This window comes from Mauremys reevesii, linkage group 25 (assembly GCF_016161935.1).
Source record: "Mauremys reevesii isolate NIE-2019 linkage group 25, ASM1616193v1, whole genome shotgun sequence".
NCBI lineage: Eukaryota > Metazoa > Chordata > Testudines > Geoemydidae > Mauremys > Mauremys reevesii.
Genome location: NC_052647.1, coordinates 9,869,309 through 9,887,395, shown reverse-complemented (window position 1 = coordinate 9,887,395; position 18,087 = coordinate 9,869,309). Strand labels below are relative to the sequence as shown.

At 62.1% G+C, this 18,087-nt stretch overlaps 2 protein-coding genes across 4 annotated transcripts; one reads left to right on the top strand and one right to left on the bottom strand.

Annotated features, from left to right (window-relative positions):
- Nucleotides 1-3,590: 3,590 nt before the first annotated feature.
- Nucleotides 3,591-12,851, bottom strand: CCDC159 (coiled-coil domain containing 159). Its single transcript, XM_039513719.1, has 12 exons — nt 12,693-12,851; nt 11,430-11,522; nt 10,796-10,829; nt 10,144-10,232; nt 9,629-9,710; nt 8,733-8,928; nt 7,764-7,801; nt 7,065-7,141; nt 6,661-6,767; nt 5,560-5,639; nt 5,080-5,224; nt 3,591-3,669 (listed from the first exon to the last, which is right to left on the bottom strand). The coding sequence occupies exons 1-11, from the start codon at nt 12,837-12,839 to the stop codon at nt 5,094-5,096; spliced, it is 1,074 nt and encodes a 357-aa protein (XP_039369653.1). The 5' UTR covers nt 12,840-12,851; the 3' UTR covers nt 3,591-3,669; nt 5,080-5,093.
- An 88-nt stretch (nt 12,852-12,939) lies between these two features.
- TMEM205 (transmembrane protein 205) lies at nt 12,940-17,821 on the top strand. 3 transcript variants are annotated; one of them, XM_039513720.1, is made up of 4 exons: nt 12,940-13,053; nt 14,237-14,355; nt 14,702-14,865; nt 17,227-17,820. In XM_039513720.1, exons 2-4 carry the CDS (start codon nt 14,256-14,258, stop codon nt 17,527-17,529), a joined length of 567 nt encoding a protein of 188 aa, XP_039369654.1. In that variant the 5' UTR covers nt 12,940-13,053; nt 14,237-14,255; the 3' UTR covers nt 17,530-17,820. The 3 variants fall into 3 exon arrangements, with proteins under 3 accessions (XP_039369654.1, XP_039369656.1, XP_039369655.1); XM_039513722.1 differs by having other exon boundaries at nt 13,004-13,053; nt 14,159-14,355; nt 17,227-17,821; XM_039513721.1 differs by lacking the exon at nt 12,940-13,053 and adding an exon at nt 13,223-13,736.
- The last annotated feature ends 266 nt before the right edge of the window (nt 17,822-18,087 follow it).

The window sequence follows — 18,087 nt, the reverse complement described above, 5'->3', positions numbered from 1 at the left end:
AGGGCGGCGTTGGTCCCTCCGGGGGTGGGGAGCGAGGGGCTCCCTGAGCGGGAGAGACAGCCAGGCAGGCAGAAAGCCCAGAGGAAAGGTCCCAGGGGGTGGCAGGGCCAGAGGACTGAACCCCCGGGAGAGAGTGCAACCCTCACTGGGGGCCGTCACGCGGAAGGTCCCACCCAGGGGCCTGTGTGTCCATGACACGGCTTCTGTGTGAATCTTTTCCTTAAGCTGGGTCAAATAACCGTCTGGTGGGTTTAGACCAGGGGTGGGCAAACTACAGCCCACGGGCCACATCCAGCCCATCGGAGCATTTCATCCAGCCCTCAGCTCCCGCCGAGGAGTAAGATTGGGGGTTTGCTCTGCTCCAGCCGGGGAGCAGGGTCGGGGGCTTGCCCTGTGCCGTGCGGCTCCCAGGAAGTAGCTGACATGACCCATCTCCGGCTCCTACGTAGCACGCAGAGACGTGGCCAGGAGGCTCTGCATGCTGTCCTGTCCGCAGGCGCCGCCCCCAGGGCTCCCATTGGCCGCGGTTCCCGGCCAATGGGAGCTGCAGGGGTGGCACCTGCAGATGGGACAGCGCGTAGAGCCGCCTCGACGGGAGCCACAGGGGGGACATGGTTCTTGGAGCTGCTTGTGGTAAGTGCCGCCTGGGGCCTGCACCCCTGAGCCCACCCTGTGCCCCAATCCCCTGCCACAGCCCTGACCCTCCACCCTCCGAACCCCAAACCCCTCATCCTCAGCCCCCCCTGCACCCTGGCCCCCAATCTTGGGAACATTCATGGCCGGCCAGACAATTTCCATACCCCGACATGGCCCTCACGCCAAAAAGTTTGCTCACCCCTGGTTTAGACTCGGAGACTTTACTATCCCGATGATCTAGTCTGACCTCCTGACCTCCCCTTCCCCCGCACCCCCCGGAATAGCCCCGTAACCTCTGGCGGAGTTACTGAAGTTCTCACATCATGACGTGACGACGATGCACACGGCTACGTGCGTGTTGAACGGGGGCGGGGGGGGCTGCTTCCGGAGAGGCAGCGCATCCGCGTGCATTTCGGGGGAGGGACCGGGCGCTCGAGCGTAACGCAGGGGGGTGCACGGACAGGCCGGAGGGACCTGTGCCGCAGGCCAAAGTAAGCCCAGAGTGGCCAGCTAGCTCCACGGAGCTGGCCACAGTTATCTCTGCTCTGATCCAAGCACTCGCCCAGGGAGCCGGCAGAGTCAGGTTTGCGGAGCCAGCAGCTCATCGTTTGGGGGTGTTTCCCCCACTGGGTACACACAAGCCAAGCTGTGAGCAGGCAGCCGTGACTCACCCTGCACCCGGGCAGTGCACGAAGCGTGAGTAAGAGCAGCTTTCTCTCAGGCAGGGGTGAGATAACAGGGATCCAGGGAGGGAAGAACCGGTTGGAAAACGCAACGGAGACGTGAACGCTCATGGGAAACAGTCAACTCCATTCCCACGTGCTTGTGCAAATCACCACAGATACCGTTCCCAAGTGCTTGTGCAAAACAGTCTGCTCCGTTCCCACGTGTAAAACACAAGGGCGTCCATTCCCATGCGCCTGTGCAAGATGCTGCGGGTTCCACTTCCGCACGCTGGTGAGAAACAGGGCACGTTCCGTTCACAAGTGCTCGTGTGAAACGCAGCACTGTCCCAGCGCAGCTTCCTGTGGAATATCTGCTGCTTCTTGGATGCATCCAAGAAGCTGGAAGGCCCAGGTCTGTGCTCTGTGGATCCCGTGCCCCCCGCTTCAGCGCTAAATCCACCCTCACGCCCCCTACAGCTGCCCCATGGAGGAGCGAATACCTGGGAACCTTCCCCGACCCCCAGCACTGCTCAGAGAGATCTACAGCCCCACAGCGGCTGAGCAACTCCTCTCCCTCCCTACAGCAGGTCCAGACTGGCGGGGGACGCTCCTAGCAACAGACTGGCCTGGCCCTGGTGGGACCCCCAACTCGGAGGGAAATGGAAGCTCCTTATCCATGGCTTCTTGGCCTGAGCAGGCTTGCAAGTGCAGCAGGGTGGCCTTGGGCTCAAGGCGCTGGGCCAGGACGCCTGGGTCCAATTCCCAACTTTGCCACAGATTTGCTGGGCCTCATCTGTACAATGGGGCTAATGATCCCTGCTGTGTCTCCTTTGCTTGTGAGCTCTTTGGAGCTGTGTGCAGCACCTGGCACAGGGGGCCTTGATCTCAGCTGGGGCAGGGACTGTCTCTCGCTGTGTCCGTGCAGCGCCCGGCCCAAGAGGGCCCTGATCTTAGCTGGGGCTTCTAACATAAAAATACTAATTAGCAAGAGGCTAGTTTGGATCTAGGAACACATGGCAAAAGGGAAGCGTGAGAACCAATAAACCCCACCCCGAGAGGGAAAAGCCCCAGCCTGGAGTCAGTAGAGCAGAAAATGCCCCAGTGAAGCAGCTGTAACATCTCAAATGTCAAGAATATTCCCAGGCTTGTGGGATCATTTCGGGAGGAGCTTCTGGTCAGTAACTCCTGGGGGATGATGGGAGGAGAGTCAGCGCAGGACGCGGGACGGAAACGGAGGACTGGGGAGACGAGCGATCGCTATCACCAGGGCCTAGCCAAGAGGCCTGCAAGGCAGCATGGTGAAATCTGTCTGCGGCTGGGGCCGGGAATGGGTCACGCACGAGGGTGAAGCGGCCCAGCCCCCCGGAAAACGCAGAGACCTCTCGTCCCGGCAGCCGGGCAGGTTGTGAACAGTGACGGAGTCGTTGAAGCGCTTGGCGAGTCAGTTACTGGGGTGCGGGCTTCCCCCGGGGGCTACGAGAACGAGTCGCCCCCTTCGTGAGACTCAAGAAGCTGAGCCCAGGGCCACCCAGAGGATTCAGGGGGCCTGGGGCAAAGCAATTTCGGGGGCCCCTTCCATAAAAAAAAGTCGCAATACTATAAAATACGATATTCTCATGGGGGCCTCTGCAGGACCCGAGGCCTCTGGGCAGCCCTGGCTGAGCCAAGTGCAGGTTAAGCGGTGACTCGATCCCGGCTCCGGGTAGCTGCCTGGGGAGGAGATTTCGGATCCTCGCGGGCTCTGGGATCCAGCAGAAAAGGGTCCGGCGAGATCCAGCGGCTGGGAGCCAGAGCAAGGCACATGCAGACTACAAATAAGGAGCCCGTTTTTAAGAGCATGGGGAATGAACTATCCGAGAACTGACCCAGGGCAGTGGTGGAGCCTCACAACTTGGAGATCAGGGGAACTTTCTAAAAAGGCTCCAGCTCGGAGCTGGCTCTAGGAACCAGTGGACGCAATTCTCCGGCCTGCGATCCACAGGGCGGGGCAGGGGTGGAGACGAGAGGGGCTGGAACAGGCACAGTAGGAACCCCCAGGACCCTCCTTCCCAGCCTGGAGCCAGCTTCCCCTCACCTCCACCTCCACCTCCCACCACCTCCCCTCACTCCCCCTCTTATCCTCCCAGCCCTGTATGTGCAGGGTGTCCGTTCCCCCCTACCCGGGAGGTCAGACTAGATCTGACGGACCCGTCCCGTCTGGCCAGGAAACCGTCCCCGCTGGGTTGGGCCCCTGAGTTCCTCCGATCTGGCCTTAGGGATTCGGGCACCACTGAAGGCCCCCAGACCCAGTCACTCCCAAGCAGCTGTTTAATTCTGTCTCATCCGTAGGCCGGGTCCCGGCAGGTCCCAGGCACTCTCTGCTCTCAGCCTGGGGGAAAGAGAGGAGGGCAAATTAGCACGCTGGCCCTTTAATTGTCAGGGCACAACAGTCCCTCAGCTGCAGAGACCCAGGGGAGGGGGCAGCAGCCCTGGAAGGGGGTGGCCGGATGCCTGGGTTCTCAGCCTTCCCCCAGTGGGAGAGGGGTTGCAGAGATCGGGATTGGGTGGCCGGACGCCTGGGTTCTCAGCCATGGCCTGCTGCCCAGGGTCTGCAGAGATTGGAATGGGATGGCCGGATGCCTGGGTTCTCAGCCTTCCCCCAGTGGGAGAGGCAAGGTGACCAGATGTCCTGATTTTATTGGGACTGTCCCGATATTTACTCGTTTGTCTCACCTCCCGAATTGTCCTGATATTTTGCCCTCCGGCGCACAGGCGGAGGGGGCTCATGCCTCGGCCCTGCCCCGACTCCGCTCCCTCCCTCCCCCATTGGATCTCTCCCCAAATTCCCGCCCTTGCCCTGCCCCCAGCCCTGCCCCCTCACTGCCCCACTGGATCCCTCCCCAAATCCCCGCCCTGGCCCCCCCTCTTCCCCAAGCGCACCATGTTCCTCCTCCCTCCCTCCCAGGCTTGCGCTAATCAGCTGTATGGTGGTGCAAGCGCGGGGGGGGGCGGGGGGGGGAGAAGCAGGACGCGGCAGCCAGCTCAGGGGAGGTGGAGGCACAGCAGAAGCGAGCTGGGGGGGGGCAGGGTGCGGAGCTGCCAGTGGGTGCTCAGCCCCCACCAATTTTTCCTATGCTCCGGCGGCACCCCCACCCCCATCCTGATATTTCACATCTCTCATCTGGGCAACCTAGGGAGAGGGGTTGCAGAGATTGGAATGGGGTGTCCGGACGCCTGGGTTCTCAGCCTTCCCGCACAGTGGGAGAGGGGTTGCAGAGATCGGGACTGGGTGGCCGGATGCCTGGGTTCTCAGCCTTCCTGCACAGTGGGAGAGGGGTTGCAGAGAGGGGTTGCAGAGATCGGGACTGGGTGGCCGGATGCCTGGGTTCTCAGCCATGGCCTGCTGCCCAGGGTCTGCAGAGATTGGAATGGGATGGCCGGACGCCTGGGTTCTCAGCCATGGTCTGCAGAGATTGGAATGGGATGGCCGGATGCCTGGGTTCTCAGCCATGGCCTGCAGAGATTGGAATGGGATGGCCGGACGCCTGGGTTCTCAGCCATGGCCTGCAGAGATTGGAATGGGATGGCCGGACGCCTGGGTTCTCAGCCATGGTCTGCAGAGATTGGAATGGGATGGCCGGACGCCTGGGTTCTCAGCCATGGCCTGCTGCCCAGGGCCTCATCCCACGGGGGGCTGCAGGCACAAGTCCCTGTGCAGGTGTTTCCGTGAGGGGTTTGCCCCGGTTGGCCCAGCACAGCCCAGGACCAGCAGCAGGGAGGGCGGGGGGAGGGGTCTTACCAGCACAGCCCCCCCTAGAGGCAGGGGCCCTCGCAGGAGCTGTGGTCTGAGCTGCTCTCCTCCTGGCACAGGCGCAGGGCTGGCTCCGCGGCAGGGGCCGGCGGGTTGGCCGAGATGGACATGCGGTGCCGACGGCTACGACGGCCTGGCGGGGCAAGAGGGGTGGGGGGTTCTCAGTCACGGGGAGGGCACTCGGGGCTCCGCCCCAGGGAGCTTCGACACAGAGGGGCCAGACCCCCAGCTGCTGAGAACTGACCCCCCTCGACTCCAGTGGAGCCATGTGGATTTACCCCAGCCCCACACATACACCCCCTGAAGCTCCCTACTGACATCCCCAGCCCCCCACATCCCACACCCAGCCCCTGCCCTCCCCATTTCACCCATCCCCTCACACCCAGCCCCTTCCACCTCCCTGCCCCGATCCCACACCCAGCCCCCGATCCCCACCTCACACCCTGCCCTCCCCCCCCCCGCGCTCACCTGTGACCCTCACCGCCGCCTGCCCGTCGCCCCGGAGGCTGCAGTGGGCCACGGAGTTCCGCAGGGTGTTGACGGCCGACCTGTATGGGGAGACCCCGTTAACAGATCCCCCCACTAGGCCGGGGGTGCTGAGGTGATAGTGCAGACAGACTGCAAGGGCTGGGGATACCCCAGTTACGCAGGGACCCCTGAGCCAAGCCCAGCCTGGGCTTCTCTTCAGCGCCTTCTAGTGACTGATGTGTGAAAGAACATAACAACCTACTACTGCTGCCTGCTCACAGAGCTGCTCCTTTAGCTCTGGCCTATACCCCCGCAGGGCCCAGGGTTCAAACCTGGGAGCAGGCAGGCGCGTTCACCTCAGCGGTGGGCAAAGGGAGGCCATGCAGAAAGCGCTAGGGGGCGCTGTGCTGCAGGGAGCAGGGCGAGGGCTCAGTAGGGGGTGCTCTCCCCTTGCAGCCAGTGCTGACCCCAGAGCCCCAGTGTGGCGCTATGGGGAGCTGTGCTGTGGGGTAGGGGTTCAGTAGGGGGCGCTCTCCCAGGCAGTCAGTTCTGACCCCAGAGCCCCAGGGTGGCACTAGGGGGAGCTGTGCCGTGGGGCACGGGCTCAGTAGGGGGCTCTCTCCCAGGCAGTCAGTGCTGACCCCAGAGCCCCAGGGTGGCGCTACGGGGAGCTGTGCCGTGGGGCGCGGGCTCAGTAGGGGGCGCTCTCCCAGGCAGTCAGTGCTGACCCCAGAGCCCCAGGGTGGCACTAGGGGGAGCTGTGCCGTGGGGCGCGGGCTCAGTAGGGGGCGCTCTCTCAGGCAGTCAGTGCTGACCCCAGAGCCCCAGTGTGGCACTATGGGGAGCTGTGCTGTGGGGCGGGGGCTCAGTAGGGGGCGCTCTCTCAGGCAGTCAGTGCTGACCCCAGAGCCCCAGGGTGGCACTAGGGGGTGCTGTGCTGTGAGTGGGGGCCCAGTAGGGGGTGCTCTCCCTTGGCAGTCAGTGCTGACCCCTAGTGGCTGCAACGAGAGCCCAGCGAAGGGGGTGCACAGGACAGATGGGGGGCTCCAGTACAGCTCAGCATGGAGAGGGGCTGGGGGACGGGAGCCTGGCCGCCCTTACCATATATCATTGAGCTCCTCTTTCACCGGCCGGCCATCTCTGCCTCCGCCCACGGACTCCGGGGTCCCCTCTGCGCCCGGCCCTTTGCCCTTCAGCTGCGACAGGATCTGGGGAGAGAGGGGGGCTGTTCTGGTAACTGGGGTTCCACCCGACCAGACCATTGGGGCACAGAGATCTGCTCTGCAGCTTGGGGGGCTCAGCAGGGGGCGCTCTCCCCTCACAGTCAGGGCTGGCCTCAATGCCCCAGTATGGCACTAGGGGGCGCTGTCCTGCAGGGAGAGGCTCCATAGCCGGCGCTCTCCCCTGGCAGCAGTGTGTGCCTGGTTTGTGAATGGACCGCAAAGGGGGAGGAGCATCGTGTAGCCCCACCCCCTTGCCTCTTCCTCCCCTCCCCCACGTCTCACCTTTCTGCATTTCACTTGATTCTCCTGCATTTTCTTTATGCTGACGAGGTTCTTGGTTATATCATCCTCCTGATCCTCTGCGGAAGAGAAAAATCAGAGCCCCCAGTTCAGGGTTCCCCACACCCCACCCAGACCCTCCCAGAACGGGCTCCACCGCTAACCAAATGCTCCTAGTGGCACGTCTGGCCCTGCTGCCTGGAATCACTGGAGCCCAGCACTGCTCCCGCCCCTTGACTTGCAGTGGGGCCCTCAGCAGAGCGCAAGGCGCCTCCGGGCCTCAGTTTTCCCACCTGGAAAATGGGGCTGATGATGCAGACCTGCCTCCCAGCAGGGCTACAAGGCAGAGAGGACAGGTGACCCCGTGGTTAAGGCACTGGGCCTGGGAGGCAGAGATCTGGGTTTGGTTCCTTGAGAGAGTGTGGTGTAATAGTTAGATTAAGGGGGGTGTGAGCCAGGACTCCTGGGTTCTATCCCTGGCTCATGGCCTGAACTTTGTGCCAGGCCCTTCCGTGCCTCAGTTTCCCCTCCGGACAAGCAAGCCAGCTGGGAGATCCAGGGCTGGAAGGTGCTCTGGAGGGCCTACTGTGCCATGCACCCATGGGGGGGATTTTTACCCATAGCCACCTGAGGGCTGGGGGCAAAGAAAGGGATATTCTGCAGGGTACCTACTCAATTTCTGATGGATCCTCCTCATCTCACCTTGCACTGACTCCAGCTCCTCCCAGAGGAATTTCTTGCTACAGGAAGAGGAAAGTCGTCTGAAAGCCACAGGCTCCTGGCACCATTGCCCCAGGTCGGGCTGGGGAAATCTGCAGAGCAGGGGGCTTCCACCAGCAGGAGTGGTCTGGGTACCCCGCTCGGGTGATATCCTGGGCCCAGGGCAGTCAATCCGGGGGGAGGAGCTACTGAGGAGGGAGGGGGGGAGGAGCTATGAAGAGGGAGGGGCTCCCACTGAAAATGTTCTTGGGGGAGATTTTTAAAGGTCACACAGGAATTAGGCGCCTTGTGGGGCCAAGATTTCACCCCTTTCTGCTCTGAAACCACCACCACAGGTTGCGTCTGGAAGCTCTGTGACGCTCAATGTGGTAACGCCACAGGGGGGCAGGCGGGCTCCAGCGACTTGGCACCCAGCCTGAGACTCTGGATGCCTGGGTTCTATTCCCAGCCCTGCAGCTGGGACCCCTCCGTGCCTCAGTTTCCCCTCCCAGCTTTTGTCGATAGTTTTGGGGCAATGACTGTCTCTCACCAGGTGTCTGTGCCACGCCTGGCCCCACAGGGGCTATTACCGTGCGAGCAGCACTCCTATCCCATGCATGGGCAGGTGATGGGTGCACGGGGCTGCTGGGAGAGGGGCAAGTGCTGGCAGTTCGGGCCCTGGACTAGGACTCAGGGGATCCAGGTTCAACGCCCAGGTCTGCCGCTGACTCCCTGTGTGACCTTGGGCGAGTTGCTGCCCTGCCCTGTGCCTCAGTTTCCCCATCTCTCCAACGGGGATAATGATCTTTCCTTTGTCTGTCTAGAGGGTACAATCTTCAGTGCAGGGCCTGTCTCGTGCTCTATGACTGTGCAGGGCCCTGATCCAGTCGGGGGAGGGGTATCGGGATCCCGGGGGCAGCAGATTTGGGAGCCCCCCTTGCTGTGGAATCAGCCCCCCATGCCCGGTCTAACCTCTCCAGGATCTCCAAGGACAGGTTCTCCAGCGAGTCCCCCCGCTGGATCATGCGGTGGTCGGGGCGCTCCAGCAGAGACTCCTGCAGCCCTTCCACCTCCTTGGCCATGGCAGCCCAGACATCCAGGATCTTCCCGTCCACCAGCCGCTCGAACATCTCCCCCTGGGCCGGGCCGCAGGCTCGGCTCAGCTCCTCTGTGGGGAGAAGAGGGGGGCTCTTTACACCCACTCAAACATTACCATGTGGATTTGAGGGGCGGACCTACTGGTGGGGGAGGAGCTATAGAGGAAGGAGGGGCTCTTGATGAGGGAGGGGCTATTTGGGGAGGAGCTACAGAGAAGGGAGGAGCTAGAGGGGTTATTTGGGGGAGGAGCTACTGAAAACGTTCTAGGCTGAGGTTTTAAAGGGGAATTAGGAGCCCAGGGGCCCTTGGTGCCTTTGACAATCCCAGCCCTTCTGGGAAACGATGGAGGCTGGGCCGGTGGTTCAGGCCCCAGACTGGGACTCAGGAGATCCAGGTTCAACTCCCAGCTCTGCCACTGACTCCCTGTGTGACCTTGGGTGAGTCACTGTCCCGCCCTGTGCCTCAGTTTCCCCATGTCTACAATGAGGATAACGCTCTTTCCTTTCTCTCTCTCTATGGTGAAATGTTCAGTGCAGGACCTGTCGCTTGCCCTATGACTGGGCAGGGCCCCGTTCTTGGTCGGAGGGGTCAGGGGCAGGGAACCATGCAGCGCCTGGCACAACGGAGGCCCCGATCTTGGTCCGGGGGGGTGTCTATGCAGCGCCCAGCACAATGGAGCTGCCATAATCCAATGACTGGAGATAATCCCCTGGTCTGCAGAGCCCTCTGCTGGGAGAGCCGGCTCCGACGGGGACTGAACTGTGTCTCACCTTCCAGCTGCTGGATCTTTCGCTGCTGCAGGCTGCTCTCCTGCTCCAGCAGGGAGACCGAGTGGCTCAGGGCTTCGAAGGCCTGTCACAGAGACACGCAACAGAGGGGATTCATGGGCTGAGCCCTGACACCCAGCCCCACTGCCTCTGGTTGTTTCCCAGGGCCCCTGAGTGTAGACGGAAAGGGAGCTGGGCTGGAGAGACAGTGGGATTTAGCGCATGGGGCACCAGGCTGGGTGACAGGACACCACGGTTCTAGTCCCAGTTCTGGACTGAACTTGCTGGGTGGCCTTGGGCAAATCGCTTTGCTGCTATGTGCCTCAGTTTCCCTTCCCACCTTTTGTGTGTTTACATTGTAAGCTGGAGCAGGGACTGGCCCTCATTACGTGTCTGGACAGCACCCAGCCCAATGGGGCCCTGATCCTGGTCGAGGTCTGTGCAGCGCCCAGCCCAGTGGGGAACCCTAGATGCTACCGTAATGCACACAACAAATCCCCTCTCCCTGCTGTGGTTACCTTTGCCTGGGCATGGAGTTGGCTTTTGATGATCTCCAGCTCATTTTTCAGGATCTTCTGGGAATCTGGGAGCATTGCCTGGATCATCCCTGCCACAGAGCAAAGGCGGCTGGGGGTGAATGGGGAGCTGGAGCTGGCATGGGGATGGAGCCCGAGGAAGGACTTAAAAACATGCGGAGCCTGCTTCTCTGTGCCACCCTGGCTCTGCACTGGCATAGGGGGAGATTGGGGTACACTGTGCTGTGGTTGTTCTCTGTTCCCCAGGGGCCCATGGACGAGGCCGAGCACGAGTTAGAGCAGTCCCAAGGCTGCTCTCCCTAACACAGGTGTCTTGACCAGGTCCCCCCTCAATCCCACAGCATGCCCTCCTCCCCCCGCCGGCTTGGGACACTGCCCCTCAGCCTGACCCCAAAGCCAGCTCATCTGCCCCCTAATGGGGTCCACCCTGGCTCCTCCTACCACTCCCCAATCAGGGCCAGGAAGCCAGGCTCCCTCCCCAGAGGGCATCCCACCCCACTGCCTGCTGAGGAGGGGATGTGTCTTGGCTGGCCACGCCCACTCGCTGCCCTCCAGGTCTAGTGACCCCCGACCCCACAAAGGATCAGCCAGGTCTGCCCCCTGCCCCCATCACGGAGGTGGGATCGTCTCTCACCATTTGTCTCGAAGGCCTCCGTCTCCAGCTGGCTCTGCAGGGAGGGGATCAGAGGGGGCGTCAGCCTGTACCCACAACACCACTTTCCCCGTTAGCCCCTGCGAGCTCGGCGTCGGGGGGGTAGAGATGATTGTCTAGGGGTCTGAGTGATGGACTCAGCCCATGGGGATGAGGCTGGGAGTGGCTCAGGTGTGTGTGGGGTGAATCCTGTGTCCTTTGGGGGGGGCAGGGACCCCATTCTCATTGACGCTCAGGCCCCTTTATAGCCGCTCTGGGAGCACAAAGGGGGTGGGAAGAGGCCCCCCGGAGTATCCCTCTGGGCAAGGGGCCTCCCGGCTGGTGTGAAAGCAGAGTAAGGGGGGGCGGGATCGGGGGCATGCCCAGAGCTTGGCCATTCCCTGGGCAGGGCACGAATTAGAGCAGCCTCGAGGCTGCTCTCGATGTCACTGGAGACAGAAAGAAGAGCAGCGCAAAGAGGGTTTAGAGCCATCACCCTCTGTCTGAGCCCCAAACTAGGGAGTGGGGTGATGGGGAGCCAGGCAGACTCAGAGCCCCGGCACGATGGGGTCTCCGGGCTTTCCAGCGGCAAGGACCAGGATTCTCTTTCCGTTCCCAGTGGCACGGAGTCGCTTACCAGCCCTGCATTGCTGCTGGCCCTGGATAAGTAGCAGCTGGGTGCATTGCCCCTATTCTTGTCCTCCTTGGAGACTGTGATCAAAGTGGTCTCCTGGAAACAAAGGGGGAGAATTCAGCTACCCACATACCCCCGTCTACCCCTCCCCCGGGAAAGGGGTGGTATCCGCTCGGCTTGGCAATGGAAAGGGGATGCTGCATTGCAACCTGCCTCCCTGCAGTGATGTCTGCCTTGCAAAATCAACACACCATCATATACAGGGAAGCTCAATTCACCTGCAAAGGGCCTAGACTGGAATAGTAGGGGGCTGTGGGTCAGGAATGAGGGGTACTGGCAAAGCTGGAGGGTGGGATACCAGGGTTGATGGGCTCCTGGTCTGACCTGGGGCTAGGAGGCGGGATACCAGGGTTGATGGGCCCCCAGGGGGTGGGATATTGGGGTTGATGCTCCCCCAGTGGGCAGGATACCAGGGTTGATGGGCCGCTGGTGGGTGGGATACCAGGGTTGATGGGCCCCCAGGGGGTGGGATATTGGGGTTGATGCTCCCCCCAGTGGGCAGGATACCAGGGTTGATGGGCCCCCAGGGGCTGGGATATTGGGGTCGATGGACTCCCAGTGGGCAGGATACCAGGGTTGATGGGCCCCCAGGGGGTGAGATACCAGGGTCAATGGGTCCTGGTCTGACCTGGGGCTAGGAGGTGGGATACCAGGGTTGATGGGCCCCCAGGGGGTGGGATATTGGGGTTGATGCTCCCCCAGTGGGCAGGATACCAGGGTTGATGGGCCCCTGGTGGGTGGGATACCAGGGTTGATGGTCCCCCAGGGGGTGGGATATTGGGGTTGATGCTCCCCCAGGGGGTGAGATACCAGGGTCAATGGGTCCTGGTCTGACCTGGGGCTAGGAGGTGGGATACCAGGGTTGATGGGCCCCCAGGGGGTGGGATATTGGGGTTGATGCTCCCCCAGTGGGCAGGATACCAGGGTTGATGGGCCCCAGGGGCTGGGATATTGGGGTCGATGGGCTCCCAGTGGGCAGGATACCAGGGTTGATGGGCCCCTGGTGGGTGGGATACCAGGGTTGATGGGCCCCCAGGGGGTGGGATATTGGGGTTGATGCTCCCCCAGTGGGCAGGATACCAGGGTCGATGGGCCCCGGATCTGGGCAGGGGCGGGTCGCCCGGTGGGTCTGTGCGAGGGCCGGCGCTGCCCGCCTGGGGCCGGGGTGATGAGCTGGGTCGGGGCTCAGCCCGGCTGCCCGGGTACCTTGGTGGTCAGGACCTGCCCCTTGAGCGCATCCATCGCCTCCGGGTCTCTGCCCCGCTGCCAGGGGCCCACGTGGACCCCAAAGCGCGCGCGGGGGGGGACAAGGGGGGGCGGGGTTTGACCCATCCAGGCCGCCACACCCCCCATGTAACAAAAACAATCACAAAGGCCAAGGGGCGTGGCTTTCTAGCCCCACCCCCTGCGTGATCTCATCCCCCCCTCAGTCCCTATTGGCCTGGAGCTCCCCTCGCGAGGGGATTGGGCAGGGGCCAGGAAGGGGGTGGAGCCTTGAGGGCAAGGGGGCGTGACCAGAGCGACGGGACAGCTGAGCCCGGGCAGGAGCAGCCCGCGGGCGGGGCAGGTAGGGAGCCGACCCCCCCCCCGCCCCCAGGGCCCGATCTGTGCACGGGGCGGGGTGTGGGGGGGCGGGGACGGCAGGAGTGGGGCAAAGAGAAGAGCCAAGAGCACGTGTGGGGCCGGGGGAGCAGCCACGCGGGGTGGGGTCTCCCGTGGGTCCCTGGCTTGCCCGGTTGGCTCTTGTGGGGCCCCGAGGCTGGGCAGGGACTTTGCCCCCTCCCGGCGATCGTGTGCAAGGCTGGGAACCTCCCGGTTCCCGACCCCACGCTCCCGGGCGCTGCTCCCAGCCCTGGCCGGGGGGGGGCGGGGGCAGGACTCCTGGGTTCCCTGCCCAACTGTGTGGCTGGCTCGCCGAGTGACCTTAGCCCAGAGGCAGGAAGGGAACCCAGGCGTCCTGAGGCCCCCACGACGGGTCTCCCTAGATCTGTCTGTCGTGCTACGCCCGCCCCTCCCCACGACGATTCTAGGGGGCAGGGCGGGGCAGCGTCTCTCTATCTGGGCCATTGGCTGTGGGAGCCATGATCCTACACCAGGCTTCTGCCCATCCCCGCCCCCCTCCCCACCCCACCCTTATCTCCACTCGCCAGCCCCGGTGCTCTCCTGTACCAGCGCTGACTGAGCCCGGCCTCCCTGCTGTTCTAGCCCCCGGCTGCTCTGCCATCTTCACCCCCCTCTCGGGTCGGTTTTGTAAGTCGTTTAATTGCTCTGTGCCTCAGTTTCCCCACCTTTACATTGGGTGTGATGACCTTGCTGGGAGGGGAGTGTGGTCTAGCAGCTAGTGCCGGGACTGGGACCACCTGGGTTCCATTCCCCCAGCAGACCAGTGGCAGAGCCGGGAGCTTCCCTGCTCTGTGCCTTGGTTTCCCCATGTGGGATATGGGGATAATTGTGACGTGCTTTGAGATCTCTGGCTGGGAAGAGCTCAGGAGTGTTTTATTATTTGTCTGTTTAGACTGAGCTCTTAGGGGCAGGGATCATCTTTTGCTGTTTCCGTGCCGCGTCCGGCACAACGGGCCCTGATCTCAGCCAGGATCAGCCCCAGGGGCCTTGATCTCGGCCTGGGGCCTGCCCAGGATACCTCACCTATGCATGATCTCGTTACTCTGCAGTGACCCAGAGAGCGCTGGGAATGGCCGTCCCTGCCCCCCAGAACTCATTGTGGGGTCTCCCCACCTCTCTGCCTCCAGGTCTGTAAACGCAGCAGAGATGCCGCTGGAAGGGGAGCCCAGCAGCCTGGCTAAAGTCGCTCAGCTCTTCATCCTGTCTCTGGCCTGGGGGATGCAGATATGGGTCACCTTCATCTCAGGTGGGATGTGCTGCCTGGGTCTCTGGGAAGGGACCCTCTGGCTCTCAGAGCTGGGAATAGAACCCAGGAGTCTGACACCCAGCCCCTCCCCTCCCCTCCCGTAACCATTAGACCGTACTCCCTTCTTAGAACCAGGACTCCTGGGTCCCTGCTCTAACCACTAGACCCCACTCCTCTCCCAGACCCGGGGTAGAACCCAGGCGTCCTGGCTCCCAGCCCCATGGCTCTAACCACTAGACCCCACTCCCCTCCCAGAGCCGGGATAGAACCCAGGCGTCCTGGCTCCCAGCCCCATGGCTCTAACGCTCTCTGCGTGCCTTGATTTCCTCCTCTCTCCTTGGCTTAGGGTTTGTGCTGATCCGGAGCGTGAGCCGACACACCTTCGGCCTCGTCCAGAGCAAGCTCTTCCCCTTCTACTTCTACACCCTGGTGGCCTGCGCCTTCCTCAACCTCTCCATCTTCGCCTGCTACCACCCCCGAGAGCTGCTGAGCAGTGGGGAGACCCTGCAGGTACCATCGAGGGGCCAGGCACAGCCCCGGCCCCTCGTGAGCCGCCCCCCCCCCCTTGTCGGGCGGGTGGGTCGGTCGCACCACTTCGCGTCAGCTCCCTGCCATCGGTGACTTCCAGGGTTAGCTGAGAATGGGAAAGTGGTTAAAGTGCACGATGCCTGGGTTCTGGGAGGGGAGTGGGGTCTAGTGGTTAGAGCGGTGTGGGCCTGGGTTCTGTCCCTGGCTCTGGGAGGGGGGTGGAGTGGGGTCTAGTAGGTTGGTGGGGGAGGGTATTCAGAGCCAGGACTCTTTGCATCTCTCCCTTTTGGAGGGGAGTGGGGTCTAGTGGTTAGAGCAGTGTGGGGCTTGGTATCAGGACGCCTGGGTTCTATTCCTGGCTCTGTGAGGGGAGTGATGTCTAGTGGTTAGAGCAAGCAGGGCCTTAGTGCCAGGACGCCTGGGTTCTATTCCTGGTGTTACCAGCGTTGCCCGTTACTTTGGGGTACGCTCATTTATTAGGGTCACTCTTCTAGGGTGGGGGGGGTCTGTAATTCTATCAACGTGCTGCTTGTGTCACTTGTGTTCTCCCTGCTGCGAGTCCCCTCCCAATGGAGCTACCCTGCAGGACCTCGGTTCCCCCGGGCTGGGTTCCTCCAGCCCCAGGATCAGATGAACACACCCACACACACATGAACAGAGCCCGTCTGAGCGGACGGGGTTAATCAGCACTCCTAAGCCGGCCCCTTATATGTCCCCGGCCTGAGCAGGCTGGGCCGAGCAGCACCTCCAAGCTGCCACCCTCGTATATCCCAGGTTCAGCACGTCCCTGTCCCCACTGTCACGTTACAATTGTCCTGGTAGCAACCCGCTGGATGAGCAAACCCCACCGGATTTTGGGGCGCTGCAGGGATCTTTAGCTTGGGTACGAGGAGCGTTGCTGCAGAGCGAATGGGGAAACCAAAGAAACGCCCACGAGGGGGGGAGAGAGAGACGCAACCAGCGTAATCATGAAAGTTATTTATTGCCAGGTAATAACCAGGCGGGAGCCAAGCAAACAAAGCAGTGATAATATTAAATCGAACTTTCACTTGACTATAAAAGTCAGCTTGAGAAAACGATAATTTGAGGTGGCCGACCAGAGCCTGAGACGGAGCCAGAATTTACCAATGTACGTTGCCAAAGAGCCACAGTAATAGATCAGCAGCCCCCATCCGCTCTCCCCCTGCCTCCCCCAGCTCCCAGCGCCTCCCACCCACCCGCCGATCAGCACCTCCCCCTCCTTCCCCGCACCGATCAGCTGTTTCCTGGCGTGCAAGAGGCTGTGGGGGCGAGGGGGAGGAGCGAGGGCACTGCAGGCTCAGAGCAGGGGGCCACCCCTGCTATAACTGGTCGCACAAGTCAGGGTCAGAAGGTTATACCCGGAGCTGGGGTGTCACCACTCCAGGTGGTAGCTGAGGGTCCGGAGTACTGGAGACAGGCGGAGCCCCCCAGCACAGTCAGTCAGGAGAAGCTGAAGTCCCAGTGGAACTGATGCAGAGTTTGGATCCAGGCATCAGAGCATCCAGAGCATGGGGAGGGGGGTTTTGTAGAGAAACAACCACGGTTCAAGGGAGAACACTAGATTTGTTTGTGTGTGAACAAGGGAGAATAGCAACGTTGCTTTGTTCAGGCTAGACACGGGAGCGGCTCACGCCTGGCTTTGGGCGGTGATCCTTGGAGGGCGCTCACAAAGCAATTAAGGAGTTTCACTATTTTGGATACCAATCGAGGATTTATTACTAGAATTGGGCTGATCACTGCTGAGCTGGGGGTGTGCCGGCGTGGGTCCATTAACATGTGGAGCAGAGATCCCCCATCATGCAGTGCGCCCCTGCTTTTCTGGTCCCAGAGTTCCCTGCGGTTCTTGCCCTGGAATCTCTGTTCTCCGTTCTGTGTGCTCATGGAGGTGCCTCCTTGTCCCATCTTTGATGCAAATGAGGCCAGCGGAGTTTCCTTAATCCCGTCCCCCTTATCCCAGGGGTTTAGGGGTGTCTCCCACGGCCTTGTCAATGCTCTTTGTAAGTCTTTCTTCTGATGGGTTTTGGTTTAAGCAGAGGCTGGGGGTGGGGGTTGGGTCTTTCGTGAGTCAGACAGGCTGGATGCTGCACCCTGGTTCCCCAAGAACACAGAGCTGCTAGGTAACACTGGCTGTGGGAGGGGAGTGAGGTCTAGTGGTTAGAGCAGTGGGGGCTGGGTGTCAGGATGCCTGGGTTCTATCTCCAGCTTCGTCCGTTCAGTCTGCCAGACCCCATTCGCCTCCCAGAGCTGGGGACAGAACCCAGGCGTCCTGACACCCAGTGTCCCATGCCACCATCCCAACCATCTCTCTGTTTCCTCCCCCAGGGCTCGCTCTACTTCGTCTGCCTCCTCCTGGCCAGCGTTAATGCCCTGGGCTTGTCCCCGGCCACCACGGCAGCCATGTTCCAGTTGCAGGCCATCGAGCGGGAGCACGGCCTGGGCGGGGAGGTGGGGCTGGCGGCCCGGCGCGAGACGTACCAGCAGCTGCGGGAGAGGGACCCCAAGTACCAGGCCGCGCGGCAGACGTTCTTCAAACGCCACGGGCTGTCGACCCTCTGCAACCTCGTCTGCCTCGCCTGCAACGGAGTCAACCTGCTGTGCATGGCGCTGCACCTCAGCAGCCTGTAGGCGGGGGGCCCTGCCCGCGGGGAGGGGGCAGCGGCATTGTCATTGGGGGGCGGGGACCCACTCACTAGGTGGGACTTGATTGAGTGAGGGGCTTGGAAGTCCCTGCCCCCACCGGGGTCTGATTGGTGTCGCTTTCTAAGCCTGTATCCCACGCCTGGCACCAGCTGGAAGTTCATGTGTTGGGCGGGGCGGGGGACACAACCGACTTGGTGACTCAGCAGTGCTTTTCCCTGGGTTCTCTCCCCTGCTCTGGGAGGGGAGTGGCGTCTAGTGGCTAGAGCGGGTGGGGGAGGGGAGGTGTGCTAGGGAGCAGGACTCCTGGGAGGGGAGTGGGGTCTAGTGGGTTAGAGCAGTGAGGGGGCTGGGAGCCAGGACTCCTGGGTTCTATCCCCAGCTGTGGGAGGGGAGTGGGGTCTAGTGGCTTAGAGCAATGGTGGGGGCTTGGAGCCAGGACGCCTGGGTTCTATCCTCAGCTGTGGGAGGGGAGTGGGGTCTAGTGGGTTAAAGCTGCCTTTGCTAACATGTGCCATCGAACCAGTTGGGGACTGAAATTTGCCC